A 22,724-nucleotide genomic window follows, 5' to 3' on the forward strand; every position below is an offset into this window, starting at 1 on the left:
CTGTATTGAAAAAAACCCTTGTCTTACTTTGAGAGGAACATGGCAACAGTACAACGTTGCTGATGCTTTGGTAGTGATAAAAGAGTCAATGGATGATATAAGACCAGCTGCTCTTAATAAAGCCTGGTGGAAACTTTTGGATGATGTTGTGAATGATTATGCATGTTTCCCTAGAGCTAATGAAGAAGTTGCAAAAATCATGGAGTCTGCAACACGGATGGACTTTAAATTCGTTGATATCGAACAGGGGGAAATTAATGAGGTGCTCAAGTTTCAAGCTTTGTTCATAACTGAAAGAGAGTCTGTATCAATAAATATGGAAGAAGACAAGACCCTGGAACTAGAGGTAAAGATGAATCTAAGGAAACTGAATGCTTTCTTATGCCAGGCCTCAGACCTCATTGATGCTGCAAAGGATAGGGATCCTTTCCCGTATCGAAGTTTGGCCTTTAAAAAAGACTTCAATAAATTGTTATATACCTGTGAAGAGGTGCAAAAGAACCTTCAAAATAAAGCAAAGGAGTTGAACAAAGAAGACACAAAGAGGAAGTAGTGTGGGTGTAGAAGATGGATACAAAATCTGAGTCTGAAGGGGAGTCTGAATCTGAATCCCAAAAGGAGAAGGTAGAGACAGAGAAAGAGGATAAGAAGCCTCCAGAAGAAGATCCTGGACCCTCAGGCATTGGCGCTGAGACTTACTGTATCTGAAGACTCTGCCGAAGCCATAAATGCAAAATTGGATTTTTGGAATCTAACCTTAGAATTGAATCTGGAGAGAGTAGAAGTGCCTGAGTTGAAGAAGTGAATCCAGACGCGTTTTCTTCCAAATGATGATTCATCTCTTGCCATTCTTCCCGTCTTGTTCCAACATCACTTTCATCATGACCATGCTTACCATCAGCCACACATCTATATTGTTTTGTCATTCCACAAACATTTATTGAGCATAAGCTATTTGGGGTCCCGTGCTAAACTTGGGGACATGATCTCAGGAAGCCATCTCAGGATCTAAGGTAAATGGTCATTAACAGTGGCTACATTTCTTATTAATGTAATAGGTATAAAAGATCACAGTCTTGATTTATTTTTCTGGACTTTGGATATAACGGTTTTCTTAGGACCGCTCAGCTTTTTTTTCTCTAGCCCGGTTTTTCCACAGATGCTAAGTTCTTCAAACACAGGTGGAGATTTTTTTTTTCTTTTAACATTTACTTATTTTTGAGAGAGTGAGAGCAGGGGAGGGGTAGAGAGAGAGGGAGACACAGAATCAGAAGCAGACTCCGGGCTCTCAGCTCTTGGCACAGAGCCCAACGTGGGGCTCGAACCCACAAGCCATGAGATACCATGACCTGAGCCAAAGTTTGGACACTTCACCTACTGAGCCACCCAGGCGCCCCGAAATTTTCTGAGTTAACCATATTAGTAAGTATGAGACTACTTGCTTTTGAAAAGCTGACATGCTCTTAGATTTTCTACAACACTCTCACATTAATTGTCTTTATTAATCCTCACTTTAGACCTGTGAAGGAGGTATTAGCCCTTCCTTTACCAAAAAGTCCACCAAAGCTCAGAGAGGCCATGTAATTTGCACGAGTCTTCACAGCTAAACATGTAAATGATAAGACTAGGGCTACAACTGATTTATTAACCACTTTGTCAGACGCTGCTAGGAAGTATGGGTTTTTAAGAAGTTATAGTCCCAAGGAATGAGATAGTAAGCAGATAATTAAACACAAAGGCTGTGAACCGGCAGCCTGCGATCCATTGGCTAACAGATGAGTTGTTTGGTCTACCCAGTGTAAAACAATTTTGAATTGGTTTCCAGCATTTCCCTGGCTCTTTGTTTAAGGGACTGTTTACATACAATAGAATTCACCAATATAACTGTGTAGTTGTTGAATTTTTTTTTTAACACTTGTGTAACCACTACCACAATCAAGATACAGAACAGTTCCCTTCACTTTAAGTTTACTTGTATCCTTGTGTAGTCAGCTCCTTCCCCTGCCCCAGAAATCTCATTTAAAAATTAAGATATTTTCACATTAAAAAGCTGGATTTAAAAGTTGCAAACCCTGGCAATGGAGAGAACTTCGAGAACTGCGTTCTCAAAGGGCAGCAGTCAGTCATTAGCTTGCTGCTTTTCTTATTTGTTTGCAGCTCCCCAGGGTTGATATAAAATGCTGCCACAGAAGTGTGTACAAAGTGCCTTAGGGAAATAGAGGGCAGTGGGATCAACCCTGGAAAAAGCTGCATGGATCATCTGGCCTGGAAAGATGAAGTTCACAGGACTTCCCAGAAGAGCAGCTGGGAACAAATGTATTTTAAGCCAGGGAGAGTTAGAAGGGAGCTCTTGGGAGGAGGAGGTGCTGTGAGGGATAGGAAGGCAGCTGTGTGTGTGTGCGCGCACGCCTGTGTGCGTGTGCTTCACTGGTTATTTTTGGCAGGATAGGCCCCTATAAAGTGGAAGAGGTTTGTGTAGGTGTATTCGTGTTTGTGTGCCATGGTTTCTGAAAGTTTTATAGATCTAAGAAACTTCCATCTTTTTATCTGTACATGTGATGTGGGGATTTTTATCATTTTTTGTTGTTACAACGGGGAGGGAAAATTATTATTTTTATTTTTGTAAGAGTTATAGGTCTGCATTTGGTGCGTGGGCCTTTTGTTTCTAGGAAGAGAATCGCCTAGTGAGAATAATTACTCCCTCTTTCCCTGCCCCCTCACTATCTCCTTCTGGCCAGCCTGGCTGGGGCCTGGCTGAGCAGTGAGGCAGGCAGCAGGTGGTGAGGGGATAGGGCATTTTAGGCCCTCAGTGCCCGCCCATCAGCTTGCAACTCAGCCTGAGGCCACAGTTCGCTACGGTGCTACTAAATTACCAGCGACGCCATGGACAGGCTGGGCTCCCGGTGTCCTCTGCCAGGCTACCTGCGGCCCTCTGTCCTTATATGCCTCCTGGTGAGTGCCCCATGCTACGACTCCATGAACTCTCTCACCCCTAAACCCCCAACCTGGGGATTGAGGGAAGAAACTGCATTTCTGTTTTCTGCTCCTGGGATTTTGAGCTGGGACCAGGCAGGTAGGAAGATCCCTGGAGACACTGCCCGGGTTCTGGAGATTGTAGCATGGTTCTGAAGATTTCCAGCAACCCTTCACTCCCCACCTTGTGAGGACGAGTGCCTGGGCTGTGTTTCATGGCGAGAGTTGTCCGGGAGGTGAAGGGGTGTCGCTGGTGAGTTCTCCTGTGAGGGTCACAGGGTAGGTTCTTTGCCTCTTTCTCTTGCAGTTACCATCTTGTTTTTCTGCATTTGGGGAAGAGTTTTGTTTTCTCATCTATGAAATATCGTAAAATGTTGAGGTTGGAAGTGCCTACAGAGTACTGCTGGTGGTGGTGTTTGAGCGGGAGGTGGAAAGAACTGTAGGAGAGGATCAGAAGCCTTGCTACTTCCCTTTTGGGTGATTTCTTCCCCTCTCTGGCTCTTCCATACCCCTTCTGAAATATTGGCACAAATCAGTGGCTCTTAACCTTTTTAGGACTGTAGATTTTTTTGATTTGTGTGTTTGTGAGAAAGTTCTGGCTCTGCACCCAAGGAAAGTGTATATAGATAAACACAATGTAGCACTCAACTCCAGAGTATCTTAGATTCCTTAAAACTAGGTCGATTACAAGGTTAGAACCACTAGGTGGTTTCTGAGGCCTCTTCTCTTCTGTCTTAACACTGATTTTAAAGTCAATCATAACCTCTTAAAAGCTGTGTGAATATTCCAGGACAAAAAAGGAAAAAGGCAGAATGAAATATGAACTGAAAGGTTCATATTTTAAACAAATGTAAAGTTAGAAAAAGTGTATAGTAAAAGGTAAGTATGAAAATGTTATAAAGACTTTAAAAATTATAGTAGATCTTTTTCCGTTATAATGTTTTTATTAGGGAATTCTGTGATGTGTGTATTGCCCATCAATCTTACTTTCATAGAATGCCACTTTGTAATATATTGTGGTCCACCCTTGGTTCCAAACTGACTTTTCATGCTTCTGACACGTTTTTGGTAGGTCCACAAACATTTCTCAAATCTGTACTCCCTGTCAAGGTTTGTAAAGTGCTGGGAACATAGAAATGAATGGGACTAAGGAGCTCATGCCCAATGGGGGAGACTTGTGCAGACAACTGTCTGTATTTCACTGTGATCAATGGAACAAGAGGATGTTAGCAGCAATCCTGGCCTCTACCTACTAGATGCCATATCATCTCCTTCCCAGTTATGACAGTCAAAATTGTCTACAGACATTGTCAGATGTCCCCTGGGCGGGGGGGAGTTGCCCCTAGTTGAGAACCACTGGAGTATGTGAAGCTGACATGACCCCACTAGACCAATTCCTGGTCATTGCAGTTCAAAGAGTCCACAGTGGGAGGAAGAGCCTTGGTTTCAAATCTTGGTTCTATCACAGAGTTCCTGTATGTTCTGTCTCAGTTACCTTGTTTGGTAAATGAAAGGTTATCTTAGGTAATAGCTGAGGGCCCACTTACCTCTTACTCTTAGCATTTTGATTGTGAGTTCGTATGAGAGTTTCCAACACGTTTTAGGGGAATTTGTAGTTAATCCTGTTAGCTCTGTTTTCCGCTGATACCTGCTGGCTGAAATGTCCCACATCTTCCCCAGGAGTGGCTCTTTTGATTGGGGGGATAGCCCACTGCCCCTTTTGTTTACAGTCTGCCCTGGAAGCCACTTGAGAGTCATGTAGTTGACACCTTGCATGTTCTAGTATGTTCAGTTCGCTGCTCAAAGCAGCAGTGGGTGACTCCAGAGCCCTTTCTACTTCACAAGGGTATTCAGCCTTAATAACCACACATTACTGGTATATTAATTCACTAGTTTACAAATATTAACCTGCTGTGGCCATCAACTTTTCTGGGGATACAGTGATGAGCAAAGCACGTTCCCTTCCTCGATTGAACTCGTGATTACAAAGTAGTCTCTCTAGCTGGTTTGAACCCATGACAACTCTGAAGTAGGCAGCACAAGTGTCAGGATCTCCATATTCTAGATAACATTTATAGAAGGGAGAGGAAGTAACCTGTGGAAGGCCACAGGCAGTTAGCAGTACTGGCAATAGGATTTAAATCCTGCTTTCTAGTGCTTTAATTTTTTTCTTATACTCTAATTGGGTTGTCATTAAAAAACGCACACATGCAATAAAAGCTTCATTGCACCGCCTGGTTCTTTTGTTCTTGCACGGTCACTGGTTTAGTTCAGAGGACTGGTATTTTGAATTGGAGGTGTCGGTGGAGGTGGTAGGAGGGAATGAGAAACCCAACCCAGACAGGCCTCTAGTCAAACTGGAGCTCAGAACATAAAAACGCTGCTCAGGCCCTGCCAAGAAGTAGGAGCCAGGCCCCAGGCAATAATGTGGAAGGAGAGTGGGAGAACAGAGGCTTGTTTGAGTGAGGCCTGAGCCCTGGGCTGGGAGGCAGGAGAAGCGCGTTCCTGTTCAGCCTTGCCTGAGTCACACTGTGGCCCCTCCAAGTTGCCTCCATCCTCTTAATGGCTCTATGGTATCCCCCAAGCAGAGAGCCCTGGAATGGAGACTGTTCATCAGTTATTTCCAGTTCGTCTTATTTTAAACTTTATCATTAAAATAGTGAGGATAATTCAGTCTTGAGTGTCTTTTGCTCTCACATTGTCACTGCCATCTTCTTTGCTCAAGTTGTTAAAGTCTGTTTCCTAGAACACTGTAGTGGCCTTTTAAATAGACTGCCTTCTGGTCCCTCCTCTCCTGTTACTTTACTCAGCTTGACCGTGTTTATTACTCTCCTGCCTAAAAACCTACGAAAGCACCCTGTCACATGAGTGTAAACCCCAGACTCCTCTGTCTGACCCTTGTCTTTGTAAGTCTTGCCGGTCTTTCTTCCTCCTGATCTCATACCTGCAAACTAGATATCTGTCCCTAAATACCTCTCGACTTTGTATATGCTGTCATTTGCTAAGAGTACCTCCCTTTCCTCTTGTAAACCTACTTATTGCTTCAGATCCAGCTTAGACGGTGCCTTCTCTTCAAAGGCTTTTCTGCTCCCTCAGGTACAGCCTTCCTCCAGGTCCCACCACCTCTCAGTTACAGTAACACAGGTCACATTACTTTGAATTAGGCTACCTTTTCCACTGGACTACCCACAGTGCCTGCACATATACAAATGAATGGAGGTGAAATTAACTCCCTAAACATCAACAGATGTAAGAGCTTATCATTACTAATAATCCCCATGGGATGATAGCAGTTCAGTGGTTGCCAGTTGGCTTTACCTCCAGTAGTAGCTCTGTCAGTAAGAATGGGTTTCTGCTCATCCAGACTTGATTCCTAATCCTGGCTTCACCAGTTAAAAAAGCTACGTGAGGGGCACCTGGGTGGCTCAGTCGGTTAAGCGGCCGACTTCAGCTCAGGGCATGATCTCGCGGTCCGTGAGTTCGAGCCCTGCGTCGGGCTCTGTGCAGACAGCTCAGAGCCTGGAGCCTGCTTCGGATTCTGACCCTCCCCCATTCATGCTCTGTCTCTGTCTGTCTCAAAAGTAAATAAACGTTAAAAAAAAAAAGCTACATGATCTTGATTTCTTTATCATTTTTTTTATCACCTGCAAAATGCAAATTTTTAGGCATGAAATATTTAGGCATGAAAATAGGAAAATATTTAGGCATGAAAACTTTGTTTAAGCACCAGAGCTCCATACAGATACCAGGAATTATTTTGTGGATGGGGAATGGGGATGAGAAAATGATGCTTAGCCTTGGTTCCAATTTGCTTGAGCCGGCAGATAGCGAAGTGGTCATGTCACTGCTGACCTGTGTTTTTCTTTCCCCACCATGTAGATCCTGGCAGCTTCTTTCCTGTCCTATCCAGTGCTCAGGACCCTTAGCCTGCAGCTCCATTCAGCTATCACCGGCAGCTACGTATCCGGCACTTACTCCATCGTCTTTGTCAACTGTCCCAACGAGCAGATTGCCAGAGATATTGCCAGGTCTCGTGAAGAGGCTCGGGTGTTGCCCCAGGAGGCTGGGGGAGCTACCGGGATGCTCCACGGTGGCCACTTTGGGCTCCCTCTCTTGCTTCTGACAACCCTGTGTGTCCACTACGCAGCTGTCAGCTTGGGGTGATAAGAGGACCATGGCTGAATGACCCCCCCCCCACCATGGATCCTGCTCCTGGGCCTGAAAATGTTGAGTGGCACATGGGGGCATTTAAGGGATATGAGGTGTAGAGAGTCAGGTGGCTTGCCCAGGGTGTTAAAGTCAGAGGATGGGGGGACTTTGCAGGTTGAGAATTTTTGTCTTATAATTCTTGACTCCGCTGTCTTCTTGGAGATATTCTCCTAGCTTAGTACCAGAGGTGCTCACCACGACAAGTGAGGGCGAGGAGGCTGTTCAAATACTTGGCAATTTTCTAAAAGCAGCTATGGTGTGGTGCGAAGAGCACTGGACTTAGAATCAAACGTTCAGGATTTGAATGTTGGCTGTGCCACTTAGCTAACTGTGTGATCTTGGGCAAGTTGTTTTCTTTCTCAAAGCGTTAGATTTCTCAGTATAACGTAACATCATGCCACTTACCTCACAGGGCTGTCGTGAGGATTAAAGGCGAGGAAATATGTGCAATTCTTACCCCACTAACTTGGATGTAATAGGTACTCATTAAATGTTTGTTGGCTATGAATCCCCCCACCCCCCGCACTCTTTTTTTATAGCTACAGCTTTGAAGAGGGTTAGTGGGTCTAGAGGGTAATGAATTTGGCTTTTTACTTTGTAGCTCAGCATTCTTGAAGTCTGATGATAGACTAAGTTACAGTCTTTTAAAATGTTGAATCTGGTCTTTGGGGACACAAAGCCCCCCAAATTGTTGGTCACAGATTAACCTTGCAATTTATTCAATTCTCTTTCCCCCAACTAGAATGTCTATTTTTCCTTCATTAATGTTACCTTTGGAGAATAGCCTTGTCTAAAGTTTTTCTTTTTTTTTTTAATATTTGTTTTTGAGAGAGAGAGAGAGAGACAGTGGGGGCAGGGCAGAGAGAGAGAAGAGACAGAGGATCTGGAACAGGCTCTGTGCTGACAGCAGAGAGCCCATTGCGGGGCTCCAGCTCAGGAACTGTGAGATCATGACCTGAGCCAAAGTTGGATGCTCAACCAACTGAGCCACCCAGGTGCCCTGAGAATAGCACTTGTCTAAAAGAACCTGTGATTACTCCAGAAATACAACCATAATATTTAGCAGCTAGAAACTGAAATCCTTTCTGATGCTTCTGGTATGCCCAGGGTCTGTGCTAAACTGTCTCGACCCCTGGATCAGCCAGTCTGGGTCCTGTCAGAGAACTATCAGCTGACATCTGTGAGGTGGGGTGTTGGGAGGAAAAGGATTCTAATACCTGGGTCCTAACTAGTTGGAAGGCCAGCTCAGTAAATGTATCAGTGTCAGCTTGGGGAGGGGTCTCTATTGCCTTCTTGCCTCCGGGGTTCTGATGAGAAGTCAGGTGTTTATTGGGGTCTCGTTCCTTTGTAGATAATACTTTTTCTCTCTGATAGTTTTTAGGAGTTTCTATGTTTTATTTTTTTTAAAGAGAAGCTGTTTTAACGTTTATTTATTTTTGAGACAGAGAGAGACAGAGCATGAACGGGGGAGGGTCAGAGAGAGGGAGACACAGAATCTGAAGCAGGCTCCAGGCTCTGAGCTGTCAGCACAGAGCCCGACTCGGGGCTCGAACTCATGGACCGTGAAATCATGACCTGAGCCAAAGTCGGCCGCTTAACCGACTGAGCCACCCAGGCGCCCCAGGAGTTTCTATGTTTTTAAAAAAATTTTTTTAAATGTTTTATTTATTTTTGAGACAGAGACAGAGCATGAGCAGGGGAGGGGCAGAGAGAGAGGGAGACAGAATCCAAAGCAGTCTCCAGGCTCTGAGCTGTCAGCACAGAACCCGACGCGGGGCTCGAACTCACAAACTGCGAGATCATGACCTGAGCCAAAGTCGGACGCCCAACTGACTGAGCCACCTAGGCGCCCCATGGAGTTTCTGTCTTTTTAAAATTTTACTCTAGAGAGAGAGCGTGTGATCAGGAGAGAGGAGCGGAGGGAGGGAGGGAGGGAGGGAGAGAGACAGACCGAGAGAGAGAGAGAGAGAGAGAGACAGAGACAGAGAGAGAATCTCAAGCAGCTCCATGCTCAGCATGGAGCCTGACACAGGGCTCAGTCCCACGACCCTGGGATCATGACCTGAGCTGAAATCAAGGGTCAGATGCTCAACCGACTGAGCCACCCAGGTATCCCTCTTTTTTTTTAATTAGGAGTTTCTATCTTAATGTTCAACTGTTGGTTTGGTAAATATTCTCTTTTTATTCTTTCTCTGTCCTTTTCCTATAACTCCTAGTTAGGTACATGTTGAATTTGCTCTCTCTGACTGAACTTTTATATTTTTCTGTTTCTTTATTCTATGTACTAGGAGAATTTTGGAGTAGTGTTCTCTCTTATTTGTTTTTCAGCTGTTTTGCTATTCAGCCCTTCTATTGATTATTTTGTTTAAACATTTACAGTTTTTTTAAAATTTTTTAAAATTTATATCCAAATTAGTTAGCATATAGTGCAACAGTGATTTCAGGAGTAGATTCCTTAATGTCCCTTGCCCATTTAGCCCATCCCCCCTCCCACAACCCCTCCAGTAACCCTCTGTTTGTTCTCCAATTTATGAGTCTCCTATGTTTTGTCCCCTTCCCTGAGGAGGACATTTTTGTTTCCCCTCTCTTATGTTCATCTGTTTTGTCTATTAAAGTCATCATATGAGTGAAGTCATATGATTTTTGTCTTTGATTAATTTCACTTTGCATAATACCCTCCAGTTCCATCCACGTAGTTGCAAATGGCAACATTTCATTCTTTTTGATCGCCGAGTAATGCTTCATTGTATGTATATACCACATCTTCTTTATACATTCATCCATCGATGGACATTTGGGCGCTTTCCATACTTGGCTATCGTTGATAGTGCTGCTATAAACATTGGGGCGCATGTGCCCCTTCGAAACAGCATCCCTGTGTCCGTTGGATAAATACCTAGTAGTGCAATTGCTGGGTCGTAGGGTATTTCTATTTTTAGTTTTTTGAGGAACCTCCATCTGTTTTCCAGAGTGGCTGCACCAGCTTGCATTCCCATAGAGTTTTTTTTTAATAGTTTAACCAACTGCTCTTCTTTCATAATTGCCTGATCATATTTTATGGATGCAGTAACCTTGCTTTGTCTTTTATGGATATTAATTATACTTAATTTATGTTTAATTTTTTTCAGCCTTCTTGACATACAATTGACATACACAACATTGTTTAAATTTAAGGACCACGTGATACTTAATGTAAATATATAACACTAAACAATTACCCCAGTAAGGTTAGTTAGCACATTCATTACCTTCCCTAGTTCTCTTGCGTGTGGGTGTGTGTGGTGAAAACTTTGAAGATTTGCTCTCAGCAACTTTCAAGTGTACACAGTTCTACTTATTTTAAAATCTTGGTTTTGAATGTCCTATTAACTGGTTCTCTTGTGTAAATTCTTCTGTTTGTTGAGTTTTTGTCTCTCTTGGTTACTGACCTTCCTCAATTACCTTGTGATTAATTGTGACCTCTCTCATCTTTTTAGTCGTGCTTGTGGGGAAGTGCAGAATGGCTGCAAAGACACGCAGCACTGTCTCCAGTGTGAGTGTGCACTGGGGGGACGTTCACCTGGCCGGGGTGTCCTACTGGCTGGTCTTCTGGCACACTTTCCGCTCCTGCCTGGGGACAGACACTCCATTACTGCTGCCTGGGCCCTGGGAGATTTTGGGGGTCCGCCTCTGCTGTGGCGTCCCAGCTACCCACCTTGGTGGTTGCCTCCGTGTTCCTGCCTGCTCTGGTTCCCGTCCCCTTCAGACGGGGACTGTTGCTCTCGTCTCCTGTGGCAGCTCCCCTGCATGCTCCCATTCGTGTCTCAGGACTGCCCTTTCTTCTTTGGGGCTTCCCCACAGTCGTTGGTACGCAGTGCGTTCTTACCGTGTGCTGGCGTGGCTGAGCGACAGGTATTTCCTGTTGCTTCTAGGCTTTGGTGTCAAAGGGGAGGATGGAGTATCTGTCTAGTCTGTCCGGTCGGACTGGAAGTCTCAAGTGGAGCCTTTAGGGATGTGGCCGTGGAGCTCTCACTCAACCTGTTTTGTTTGGCATTTTTTATTAGTGGTTTGGATAGAAAAGAGGCAGGCAGGTGTAGTTTCCAGGCTTTGTAGAAGTAGATGGTACGTGATGGGGAGGGCCCGTCACCAGGAGCAGGCAGGAAGCCCAGCCTGAGCTACAGAACCAACAGCGAGACCGCGTCTCTCAGCTTCAGTTGGTGTGGTGGTCTTTCTTCTTTAGCGTTCTTTAAAGTTTAGTCTGCTGCCTCTCAGTTCGGGGTCAGTTCAGTTCTGGTTCTTGGCAGTGTTCTTAGATCTCTTCATTGACAGACACGTTCTTAGCTAGAAAAATGATCTAGAAACATCTCTTGTTGGGGCCGGAGTATAAATCCTGAATGTTGAACTGGGAGACCTGGATTCTAGTGTCCTCTCTGCTTCCCACTCCACGTACGGCCTTACACGAGTCGTCTTCTCTGGGCTTCGACCTCCTGTAGATAAGAGGGAAGTGGATCAGATCAGGGCGCAAACACAAATACCCACAAGCAGGCCCCTAAATGAGCAAAGTGGGCTGGGGTGTGATGAGGGACGGCGATGGTAGGTAGCAGCCCTGACTCTTCTGCACACTGGGAGGAAGGAGGGCAGTGGGAATGTGTGGACCTGAGAAGTGGATGTCGCCTCGAGGGAATAGCCACTGCTCAGCTCTAGGTAAATGTGACCTTGGAGGACAGTATGTCCGATGTTACAAGACTCGCTTTCTGGTGAGAAACAAGATAATCTATTTTTTTTTTTGATGTTTATTTTTGAGAGAGAGAGAGATAATGCACACGCATACACACACAGCAGGGGAGGGACAAAGTGAGAGGGGGACAGAGGATCCGAAGCAGGTCTGTGCTGATAGAGTGAGCCGGATGCAGGGCTCGAACCCATGAAACCATGAGATCATGACCTGAGCCAAAGTCGAACGCTTAACCGAATGAGCCACCCAGATGCCCTGATAATCTCTTACTTTTTGAGTGTGAAATATCCCGATAGTAAATATTAGTAACAAAATCAAGAATTTTTAAAATGCCACAAGAGCCAGACCACGTATGTGGTTTGTGATTCACTAGTCTGTGAATTTGGCAGTTTCTCGAGGCTCTACGCGTCTCTATCTTCTGCTGTCCTCGGATGAGCGTGAGGACCTCAGCTGCCACCTGTGACTCGCTGCTTGTCTTGGTGTGTGTGTGTTATCAGTCAGCTAATGTTCTCTCTTGCTCTCACACTCTCTGGTTTTGGTTTTTGGCCACAGGGGCTTTTTGAATAACATAGCCCTCCACGTTTCTAGTCTTTTACCCATGGACAGGTTGCCGTGACAGTCTCTGAGGAGCTCACCTTCTGGGCCTATGAGACAATGGAATTATTTTTTTTTTTAAGGTTTAATTCACCCCCTGTGTTTCCTTGCCACCGTCAGGACCAATAAAATGTACTTTCTCAGCGGACGATTGAGTGAGCAAGCCTTGCAGCAGGTGCTTAAACAGATTTGTGCCATGTGTCTCTCCTTGCAGTCAGGGATTTATGTATCTCTGGAACTTTCCAAGGGACTGTCACAAAATGTGGAGCCTTAAATAGAGCCACGTTCAGCCCGGAACTCACGGAAGAGAAAGTAGGTCAGTTCTCTTGGCAGCAGCTGAGGGCAGGAGGTATCAGTGAGCGGGGCTCAGGGTCCAAGCACTTCGGAGAATAGATCAGGCCCCCTTGGCTGCCTGAGACCTGAGAAATGTTTGTCAAGGCCTGCCTGATTTGAGGGCTTGAGGTTTTGATGTCTGAGAATGCCTCTTTGCGTTGATGACTTGGCGGTGCTCCTGTTTCCGTGACACTTGTACTAATTCAAGTGCATTTGATTGTGTTCATCAGGGCTCTGCACAGGAATCAGACTATCAGACCAGGGATTCCAACCTATGATCTGTCAAAAAACAAAAAAAATCTTACAGGTCTGCAAAGGTGATGATTGTGCTTTGAGGCCCGTGGTAGAAACCTTTACATAAATTAAGAGGTGAAAAGAAGTATGATGGGTTTTTGCTTTTATTAGGAGTTGTATCTGATCTGTGTGGTCATGTGGGTATCTACAGATCAGAAGCAGTGTCAGCCGGATACCTATCAGACAAAAGCAGAAGATGGTGATAGAATAAAATGGGTTCTTGACTGAAAGGTTTGGAAACCGCTGACTGAACCTATCCTGTTACTGTAACTATACAGCAGGAGAGGCAGCCTGAGTCAGGGGGACATGCCTGTCTTGGACAGATGCTCGAATACTTATTCTTGGAATGAAAGAATGTGGTTAAAGTCACACAACCATCCACTGCAGGGTCAGGAACAGAATCCAGGTCTTGTACTCTGTCCAGTGTTAATCTGTTCCCCTTCCCCTGGGCCTGTCCTTAAAACTGCCTTCCCATAGCTATTTCTCTACCTTCCTCCCCACCCAGGGGAGGACTTATAAATAGCACTGTCATTAGAAGTTCTGTGCCTGGTGGTTATGGAATGTTATTGGTTTGAGGAGGAAGGGGCCCTCTAAATGGTTATCTACGTAAACTCTGGTTTCCTGGGTAATTCCCAGGAACTCCTGTCCCTTGTCCCTTTTCTTAAGATGCTGGGTACTTACCTTGGTGATGGTCTCTCTTTCTCTCTCTCTCTCTCTCTCTCTCTGTCTGCTTTAGGGCTATACTGGATAAGAAGCTGGCTGCCTCTGTGAACATCCTGCCCAAGGCATCCTCACTGTGAGTTTTGCCTGTGGAAGAGTGTGGGAGTGCGAGGTCAGGTCCTGGCTGGTGGGAAGGACAACGAACTAATGGGAAATTGTCAAAGAACAACTCAAAGGCATTTGATTAGTGAACAGTTCATTGTTAATTTATATTCAGAGGAAATCAATTAGTGGATTTATGTCAACCAATAAAAGCAAAAATAGGCCATGTAAACAGAAGGGTGGAAAAAAATTATAGTTTAGGAACAATGAATCTTGTTTGCACATTCTTTGTTTAAATTTTTTTTTTAAGTTTATCTTGAGAGAGAGAGAGAGAGAGACAGAGAACACACGAGCGGCTGAGGGCCAGAGACAGGGAAAGAGTGAGAATCCCAAGCAGGCTCTACACTGTCAGCACTGCCCCAGCTCGGGGCTCAAACCCATGAACCATGAGATCATGACCTGAGCTGAAGTCAAGAGCTGGATGCTTAACCAACATTCTTTGTTTAAATTAGTTAGCTTGTTATTAGCAAAGAAGTCAGACCGGGGGTACTTGAGTGGCCCAGTCAGGTTAAGCGTCTGACTTCAGCTCAGGTCATGATCTCACAGCCTATGGGTTTGAGCCCCACGTCAGGCTCTGTGCTGACAGCTCAGAGCCTGGAGCCTCTTTTGGATTCTGTGTCTTCCTCTCTCTCTGCTCATTCTCATTCTCTCTCTCTCTAAAATAAATAAACATTAAAAAAAAAAAAAAGAAGTCAGACTGGACATTCCATCCCTGAGTAAGCCTATTAAGATATCAAGGAAAATAATTCCTGTCCCTTTTGAATTCTGTGGGAAACTCAGAGGTTAGCTTATGTGACAAGCTGCTTCTTTGTAGTGTCTGCCTCTCATTTTGTTAACTCCCTCACAGGAGTTAATCCTGGTTGTACCATTTCCCTTATCAAAATATCTCAGCATCCCAGTACCAGCTGTGCAAGATTTGTCTTATGCCTTGAAATCTCTGATCAGCCTGTTTCTCATCTCCTTCCTCCCCTGGTGGGGGAGGGGGAGAGAGAGAGAAATAGTATCTACTCTGAAGGTCAGAGCAGGAAAGTGCTGTGTTATGAAAGCCCCCTCCACACCTCCAGCAACGCCCTCCCCTCAGTGGCTCACATCTGTCTGTAGCTGTAGCTCCCAAGTGTGGCTGTGGGTTTTTAAAAAAATGTTTTTTTTATCTTTATTTATTTTTGAGAGAAAGAGACAGAGTGCAAGCAGGGGAGGGACACAGAGAGAGGGAGGCACAGAATCTGAAGCAGGCTCCAGCTCTGAGCTGTCAGCACAGCCAAATGTGGCTGTGTTTTAGAGGCCTGAGCTCCATTCTGGAGCTGCTACTCAGTCATTCTCCCTGGGGGCTGGGCCTGGCTCACTGAATTTTAAAAAAATTATGTAAGTGATTCATATAAAGCCAGTGCTTGGGAACTAGAACAGCATTTCAGCCTAGCATTCCCTTCATACGTCCGTCCTTTTTATAATCAATCCCTTCACCACAGTGCCGATGGCCTAGGTCATCCATCTTGGGCTTGCCCTGGGTCAGTGTAGATATTCTCGGGCCAAATTTCTTTCCCTGCCAGTGATGCGGTTTTTGTGTTCTTTTCTCAACATCGTTATTGACTTTTTTTTTTTTTAACTTTTGGGCCTGTTTCTTTCCAGATGTTATAAAGCTCACTTTTTCCCTGAAGCCTCCTGTGTTTTTTTAGTTCTCCATTTGTGGGTTCTCCACTTAAAGAGTCAGTAATAAAAGTAGCACCAGTCCAAAGGATGGGAGGGGCCTGGAAGTCATGACTGTAGGATGAGCACAGAAAGAGCTGGAAATGCCCAATTTGGAGGAGAGAAAACAGGAGTTTCTGTAGGGCTGTCCTGAGGTGGCTCTTCATGTGGAAGTTAGGGAAAACAACTGGGTGGCAGACGTTGGCATACCGGAAGGAAAACCATCTCAGGTGAAAGCCTGTAAGGTAGATCGATGGACTTCTTCAAGAGAGAGAATGTTCAGACAGCTACTAGAAGCACGCATTAGAATGATTGGACTCGATGACCTCTGGGGACTTGGCCAATTATAGACATTTTTGTGTGGGGTTGGAAGGATTTTAAAGTCTCCACCTTGGTAAGCCACCTAACTGGGCCAGGTTTGGTATCTCCTGGGCTCTTCTTGTGAGCATCATAATTTGGTTTTGTTCTCTTCTCCAGGTACTTTTGGAATGGAGAAATAGAAGAAGCCACTGAAATCCGGTTGGTGAGTGAGGATGGGGGGGTGGGTTGGGGCCTCGATGGAGAGTGAGACCAAGGTTCCAATTAAAAATGAGCAAAGATCAACTGCTTGAGGTTCTTGCCTCACATCAGGTGCCCTGGGTTAATCTTTAAATGCAACGGTGCCTGGTGACCTGGATGAATGCTGTCTCCAAAATGGCCAAATGAACGAGTAGCTGCATGGCTGGGGCCAAGGTCCTTCCTAAAGCAGGGATTTTTTTTTTCTTTCACAGCTAATAAAGACAAAGACTTCCAAGGTCCGCATGCTGTTCAGCTATATCAGGTAATGCTGGTGTGTCTTTTCAGCCAGGGACGTCCTGGGAACTAAGTGAATGAGCTTGAAAAGCAAGAGACCTAGAGCCTAGTCACCAAGCTCTCATATGACCCTGGGCATGTCCCTGTCCCTCAGATTCTCCAGCTATAAAATGAGAGGCTAGAGTGAGTGAGTGGAGACAGTAGTTCTCAAGATTTTGGTCTTCGGATCCCAGGGGAGCTTAAGGTTATATTAAAGTTTATTGCATTAGAAAGTAAAACTACGAAATTAAAAAAATGTTTTCGTTCATTTAAAATAATAACAATACAACTGTTCTATATAAACATAAGTAATACATTTTTATGGGAAGTAACCATATTTTCCAAGAAACAAAGTGAGAAAAATGGCATCATTTTATATTTTGGCAACATCTAGCTTGTTGAGAAGGCTGCGTCTCCTCAGAAAACATACTCCCTCTTAAGTACTGGGACACTTTTACGCTCATGATGATAAACTCAAACTTTCAAACTTCTAATTTTTGCTTGAAAACATGAATTTTTCCTCAACAAATGGTATCAGTTGTCTTCATTTGAGTGATCGGCTCACTTTGTTCACATTAGAGAAAAACGTCTGCCTAATGCTCAAACCACAGTAACCAGCATTTGTAAACATGACAGACAAATTATGGTCACTCAGGCTTGAAATTAAAAATGGTGTTCCATGAAAAAAAGTGCAGTTTGTTTAGTTTGGCTTGTGGCTTCAATGGGCAGACAGGTTTAAGACAACATTGAACTTCAGAATCCGGCAGAAGTGCTTTAATGTGCACTTTCCATTTCGTCATTAATGAGACAGGGACTCAAGGGCTGAAGTGCAATAGCAATAGTGATCTTCGCTGTTTTATCGAGGATGTTCTTAAGTGAACGTGACTTTTCTGAAGCCCGAGCGTGCGGTGGAGAAGAGCACCTGAGGCTCATACACTGTGGTGCCACTGCCTTGCCGCGTGCTGAGGTGCCAGCAGTCTTACTCGGCATTGTTTTGCACCAGCAGTGCAGGGGTCAACACAGTAAGAAGATTAATAGAAAATTAGTATTTTTCGGGGCGCCTGGGTGGCTCCATCGGTTAAGCAGCCAGCCGACTTCGGTTCAGGTCATGATCTCGCGGTTTGTGGGTTCGAGCCCTGCATCCCGCTCCGTGCTGACAGCTCTGAGCCTGGAGCCTGCTTGGGATTCTGTGTCTCCCTCTCTCCGCCCCCCCCCTCTCAAAATAAACATTAAAAAAATGAAAACTAGTATTCTTCTGAAAACAGTTTTGGCCTCATGGACCTGGCAGAGTGTTAGAATTCCCCAGGGGTCAGTGGGCCTCACTCTGAAAACTGCTGGTCTAGATTGGTGTTCAGGTATGGTTTGGGGAGTAATTGGCATCACCTGGAAGCTTGCTAGGCCTGCCTCCTCACTCTCACCCCAAACTAAGGAGTCAAACTACAGTTTAACAAGATCCCCATGGGATTCCTACGCACATTAAAGCTCGAGAAGCACTGGCTTAAATCATTGATGCTTGGGGCACCCAGGTATCTCAGTTAAGCGTCCGACTTCAGCTTAGGTCACGGTCTCCTGATTCGTGAGTTCCAGCCCTGCATCGGGCTCTCTGCTGTCAGCACAGCTTCGGATCCTCTGTCCCCCCTCTCTCTCCGCCCCTCCCCAACACATGCGTGCTCTCTCTCTTCCTCTCAAAGGAAAAAAAAATCAGTGATTCTTGGTGGTGGCACGGCAGCTCTTACTACTAACGTGTTAAAACGGTCTTATTCTGTGCGTCCAAACACTGCCTTCATACACACACTGAGTTCTGTATGTCTGCTAATAAAAACACATACGTGAGGGAGCTCCTTTTCTGTTTGCTAGAGGGGATGCTGCCTGGTTTTTGAATCATTGAATAAACCCAATAAGATCTTAAAAAAAAAAAACAAAAACAGAAAACAAACACACTGATGTGTGCCCTGAAATAAGAAAATGCATTATCCTTGGTCACTGGATAAAATCACCCCAACTCCAAATGTTTAGGCACGCGTGCATGTGTTGTGATTTACTACGCATGCTGTCTCATGAAAATTTTACAGTGCCTCCTTCATTGGAAAGGAAGCAGGGATTGTTCCCCGCATTTGACAGATGGGGGACTGAGGCCCAAGGCCTCATATCTCTTCAGTCTAAGAAGCGAAAAGAACTTGCGTTGTGTGCTGAGGGCCAGGTGAAAGGAATGGAGAGAAAGAAGAGCTTCCTATGGGTTTGGATGGTCGAGGAAGATCCCTGGGAGAAGATCAGTGGTTGAGCTGGGCTTTGAAGGATAGACGGGCTTGTAAGTGACGAACAGAGAACTTTCTTGGTTGAGAAGACAATGCAGAGATATGGGGGGTCGTTTGGGGAAGGCACAGCGATGAGCGTGGGATAGTGATACAGACAGTAACTGCCATGTAATGAGCGCATGCAGTGCCCATCGGTACGCCAGGTAAGTGCCTTCTGTGCCTCGTCTCACTCCCCAGCAGCCCAGTCACATAGGTACTATTTTGACACCCTTTTTTTAGGGCCTGTGGAGAAATGAAGTGATTTGTCCACGGTCACACAGCTACAAGAGGCAGGCTTAGAATTGGAACCCATGACCGGGGGAGCCATCTGGCCCACCTCATCCCTTGTTGACAAATGGGAAACAGGCTCAGGAGCAGCGGCCTATGGGCCTGGGCAGGTGGAATGGCGGTAGATGGCAGCCTCACAGGAGGCCGGCCGCTTGGGTTTAACTGCATAGGCTGATTCTCATCATAGTCACTCACAGGGCTCTGCTTTCTTTCCAAAGGTTGGTGCATCCTTTTGAAATCCCAGAGGTCTTCAGTCTTCCCATGGACCAAGGAGATGCGCGCTATCTAAAGTGGCTGGAGGAGGGCACGGGGGAGGACTGAGCGGGGGCGGCTCGTTGCAGGTCCCGCCGGCTGCCTCTAGCCTGCGGCAGCCGCCCTCTGGGGAGGCGGGGGGGCCTCTAGCTGCCTCCTCGCATCTCTGGAGCCTGTGTGTCAGCGCGGAAGAGCTGAGGATCTTGAGGAGGTGAAGGTCTAAGGCCCCCAAGGCTGGAGGAGGAGGCCGGGTTGGTCGGGCCATGCAACGCAATGGAACTGGATTCTGAGTGCTTCATGCTTAAAGGTGGCCAGGGGGTGGGAGGGTGAGGGCAGTTATATGGGGGGGGGGGGGGAGGGCCCAGGGGAGATGGCAGTGAGGGTGACGTTTGTTATCTCCTGCAGTCGCTGGGCCTACCTTGAGTGCCCAGGATGCAGGAAGAATGGACCTGGTGACCTGTTCATCCGGTGTGTGGGATGAATGTCACTTTCTAGGGGAGCTGGCAAGCACTTTATGCAAAAGGATGAGTTGCTAATGGTGGGGTTTCAGGGACAAGCAGGGTTATTTTTTGTAACTAAAGATGGTATTTGTTATTCCTGAATGGTGGGAATGGGCTTTGTGATTGGGGATAGGACTGCAGGAGTATTAGGGCTTAGACACAGCTTTGTGGGTGGAAATAGGTCTAGACTCCTCCCTAGCCTGAATGTGACAGGTATCAGAAGGTTCTGGTGCCTTGCTCATTAGAGACCTAGGTTCTGAGCCCATGGTACTAACCTGGTCACTTGAGCATTGAAACTGAGCATCCTAAAGTGGGAAAGAACCCTGGGGAACTGCTAGACTAGGGTTTTTCAGACTTGTTCCCCTGAGCTAGCGGTCAACAGAAGGTACGGTACCCTGGGTGCTTCCTGGGTGGGGTAAGGGTATGAGACCCGCTCCCCACCCATACCTCAACCAATATATACCTCAACCAGTAGAAGAACTGTCTTGTATCACTTTTATGTATTGAACTCCCTTGTAAGTTTGAGTTTTTTTTGATAAAAGCTGGTAAACCAGGGGTCTAAGCCAGTCTCCATTTTATAGATTACCAAAGGAAACTGAACTGCACTGAGGTCTGGCAAGGGGGTGGCGTGTTAAGAATGGTAAAGCCGAGACCGCTCACCCTGTGTCTGGTACTCTGCCTGATCCCGGGTGTCGGGTGAAAGAGGGCAGGGGAGGCAGCACCCCTTTAGGGTGAGGAGAAAGATTTGACCTCGGTTCCCTCCCGGAATCTGTCACAAGGTAACCCCACTCTGGGGAGACTGTGGGGCCCACAGGCCTCTTTGGCATCCTGGGTCTTCCCAGAGGGAAGGATATGTGCAGAGCTATTGCCAGGCTCGAGTTCTGACACTTACTGTGCTTCTTGAACCTTAGTTCCTCCAAATATAAAATGGAGGCTCACCCAGGGCCCTTTGGGAACACCTTGTAGGGACTTAAGGCCGAGGCCCTTCCAAAGCTCCAGAGGATCCTTTTTTGATAGCCAGTAGGGATTTTGGAGGGCTACCTCAGGAGAAGGACAAAGAGAATGATACTGGTGATGTCCCTTTTTACAACAGATGTTTCTTTTTTTTTTAATTTTTTTAAATGTTTATTTTTGAGAGAGAGAGAGCGTGATAGGGGAGGGGACAGAGAGAGAGGGAGACACAGAATCCGAAGCAGGGTCCAGGCTCTGAGCTGTCAGCACAGAGCCCGATGCGGGGCTTGAACTCCTGGACCACGAGATCATGACCTGAGCTGAAGTCGGATGCTTAATCGACTGAGCCACCCAGGCGCCCCCTACAACAGATGTTTCTGATACACAGCAAAATCTGGTGTAAAGTAAACCCTGCTGAAAACGCTTTGGGGACCCCAGACGGACTGCCTCTGTTGCTTTCAGGTTAGAGCCCAGTCTGTTGGTCTGCCTTTCAAGGCCCTTCATAACCTTGCCTCAACTCGCTTTTCCCATCTCCACCGCCCACCTCTCCTTGCCCACTGTGGCAAGTGGATGACTCCAGTATGCTATGTGAAGTTATTCCTGCGTTCCGGACATCCCCTCTGCCGGGAGTGCCCTTTTCCACGAACGCCTGGGAAATCTGGCTGCTCCTTTACAAGGCAGGCTCCCTCTGGGTTGGAAGGAATCTCTCCGGCCTCAGTGTTCCTATTATCCTTGTGCATTACAGCCAGCTTTCTATTTCTAGATTGTGAGCTGCTCGAGGTCAAGAGTATGTCTGAATCAATTTGTGATCTCTTGCACAGGGTTTGGCAAATATTTCCCAAATTGATGTTTCAAGGATTTGAATAAAGCTTTCTCTATAGCCCAGTTACTTTCTAACTTACGGAACTGGCAAAATCCAGCTGCTTTTCCTTGAACTTTCTTAAAGTGGGACTAATTCCAAAGGAGATTTTTCTATCTCTGGCCTTCATTGGGTCATTTTCGATGCTGACTGTGCACAGAAAACTTTCTTGGTGGATTTCCTTTGCCTCAGTGTCACAGTTACCTACAGGAAATGGGAGAGAACAAAATACCAGCTCTCTGCTGGTTTTAACTCAGTGTTCTCCGCAGCCTGCAGAAGAATCCTGAGATCAGGGAGCATGACACCTAACATAAGTGGCAGAGCTAGACTCTGAACCCAAGTCTGATTCTAGATCTGATGCTCTTACTGCCTCTTTCAGAGGTTGGACATACCCTTTTGTAGACCAAATGCCCAGAGAGCCTCCTGTAGCCAACTCTAAAGGAAGGGTGAGTCGTTCTGAAAACATGTATACAGTAATCGGTCTGGCACTTGAAAATGTACTGCAGTGTTTACTTGTCCCCACAGATCCAGAGCCTGGTGACAGTATCTTTGTTCTGCACATCAGGGCACAGGACTAGAGGAGTTCAGTGATTCTGCAGGTCTGCGTGACTCCCAGCTTACTTACCCTAGACCACACTGCCCCCCACCCTGCCCCCTGAGTCATCCTGTGGACCTGGGATAGGACCTAGATGAGTGGCTCCATGCAGGAATTCCTTCCCAGCATTTCTCAGGAAAGGTATGTTTTTTGAATCCAGAATCCCCAGAAAAATCACTTGAAATGAAAAACAATACAAAAATTATCTGTAAATACTAACGCTTAAAAGCATATAGATGTGAACTGGTTTGAAGGAATCTATCTTTATCAAATCAAAACAGAGCAAGAAATACCAACACACGGAGTTGAGGGTGGAGGGACCCAGGGCAGGAGAGAAATGGTTACCAACCAATGAGTCTTGCTTGCGATTGTTGCCATGTCCCAGGTGTGTCTGTTGAGCCCTATCTGCTGCAAACTGAGTTATTTGTACAAATAAGTTAATACACATAATATACTTTATACAAATCCTATGAGCTTTGTTTGAAGAAATAAGCTTTGGAAGCAAAATAAATTTTAATTTAACAATTTTGAC

At 45.8% G+C, this 22,724-nt stretch overlaps 1 protein-coding gene across 1 annotated transcript; it reads left to right on the forward strand.

The window, feature by feature from the left end:
* The first annotated feature begins 2,883 nt into the window (after positions 1-2,883).
* Positions 2,884-19,593, forward strand: LOC102961049 (protein CutA homolog). Its single transcript, XM_007094341.3, has 6 exons — positions 2,884-2,952; positions 6,853-7,001; positions 13,854-13,913; positions 16,100-16,145; positions 16,393-16,442; positions 19,254-19,593. Exons 1-6 carry the CDS (start codon positions 2,884-2,886, stop codon positions 19,354-19,356), a joined length of 477 nt encoding a protein of 158 aa, XP_007094403.1. The 3' UTR covers positions 19,357-19,593.
* Positions 19,594-22,724: the final 3,131 nt, after the last annotated feature.

Source organism: Panthera tigris, chromosome D4, assembly GCF_018350195.1.
Source record: "Panthera tigris isolate Pti1 chromosome D4, P.tigris_Pti1_mat1.1, whole genome shotgun sequence".
In the NCBI taxonomy this organism is placed as follows: domain Eukaryota; kingdom Metazoa; phylum Chordata; class Mammalia; order Carnivora; family Felidae; genus Panthera; species Panthera tigris.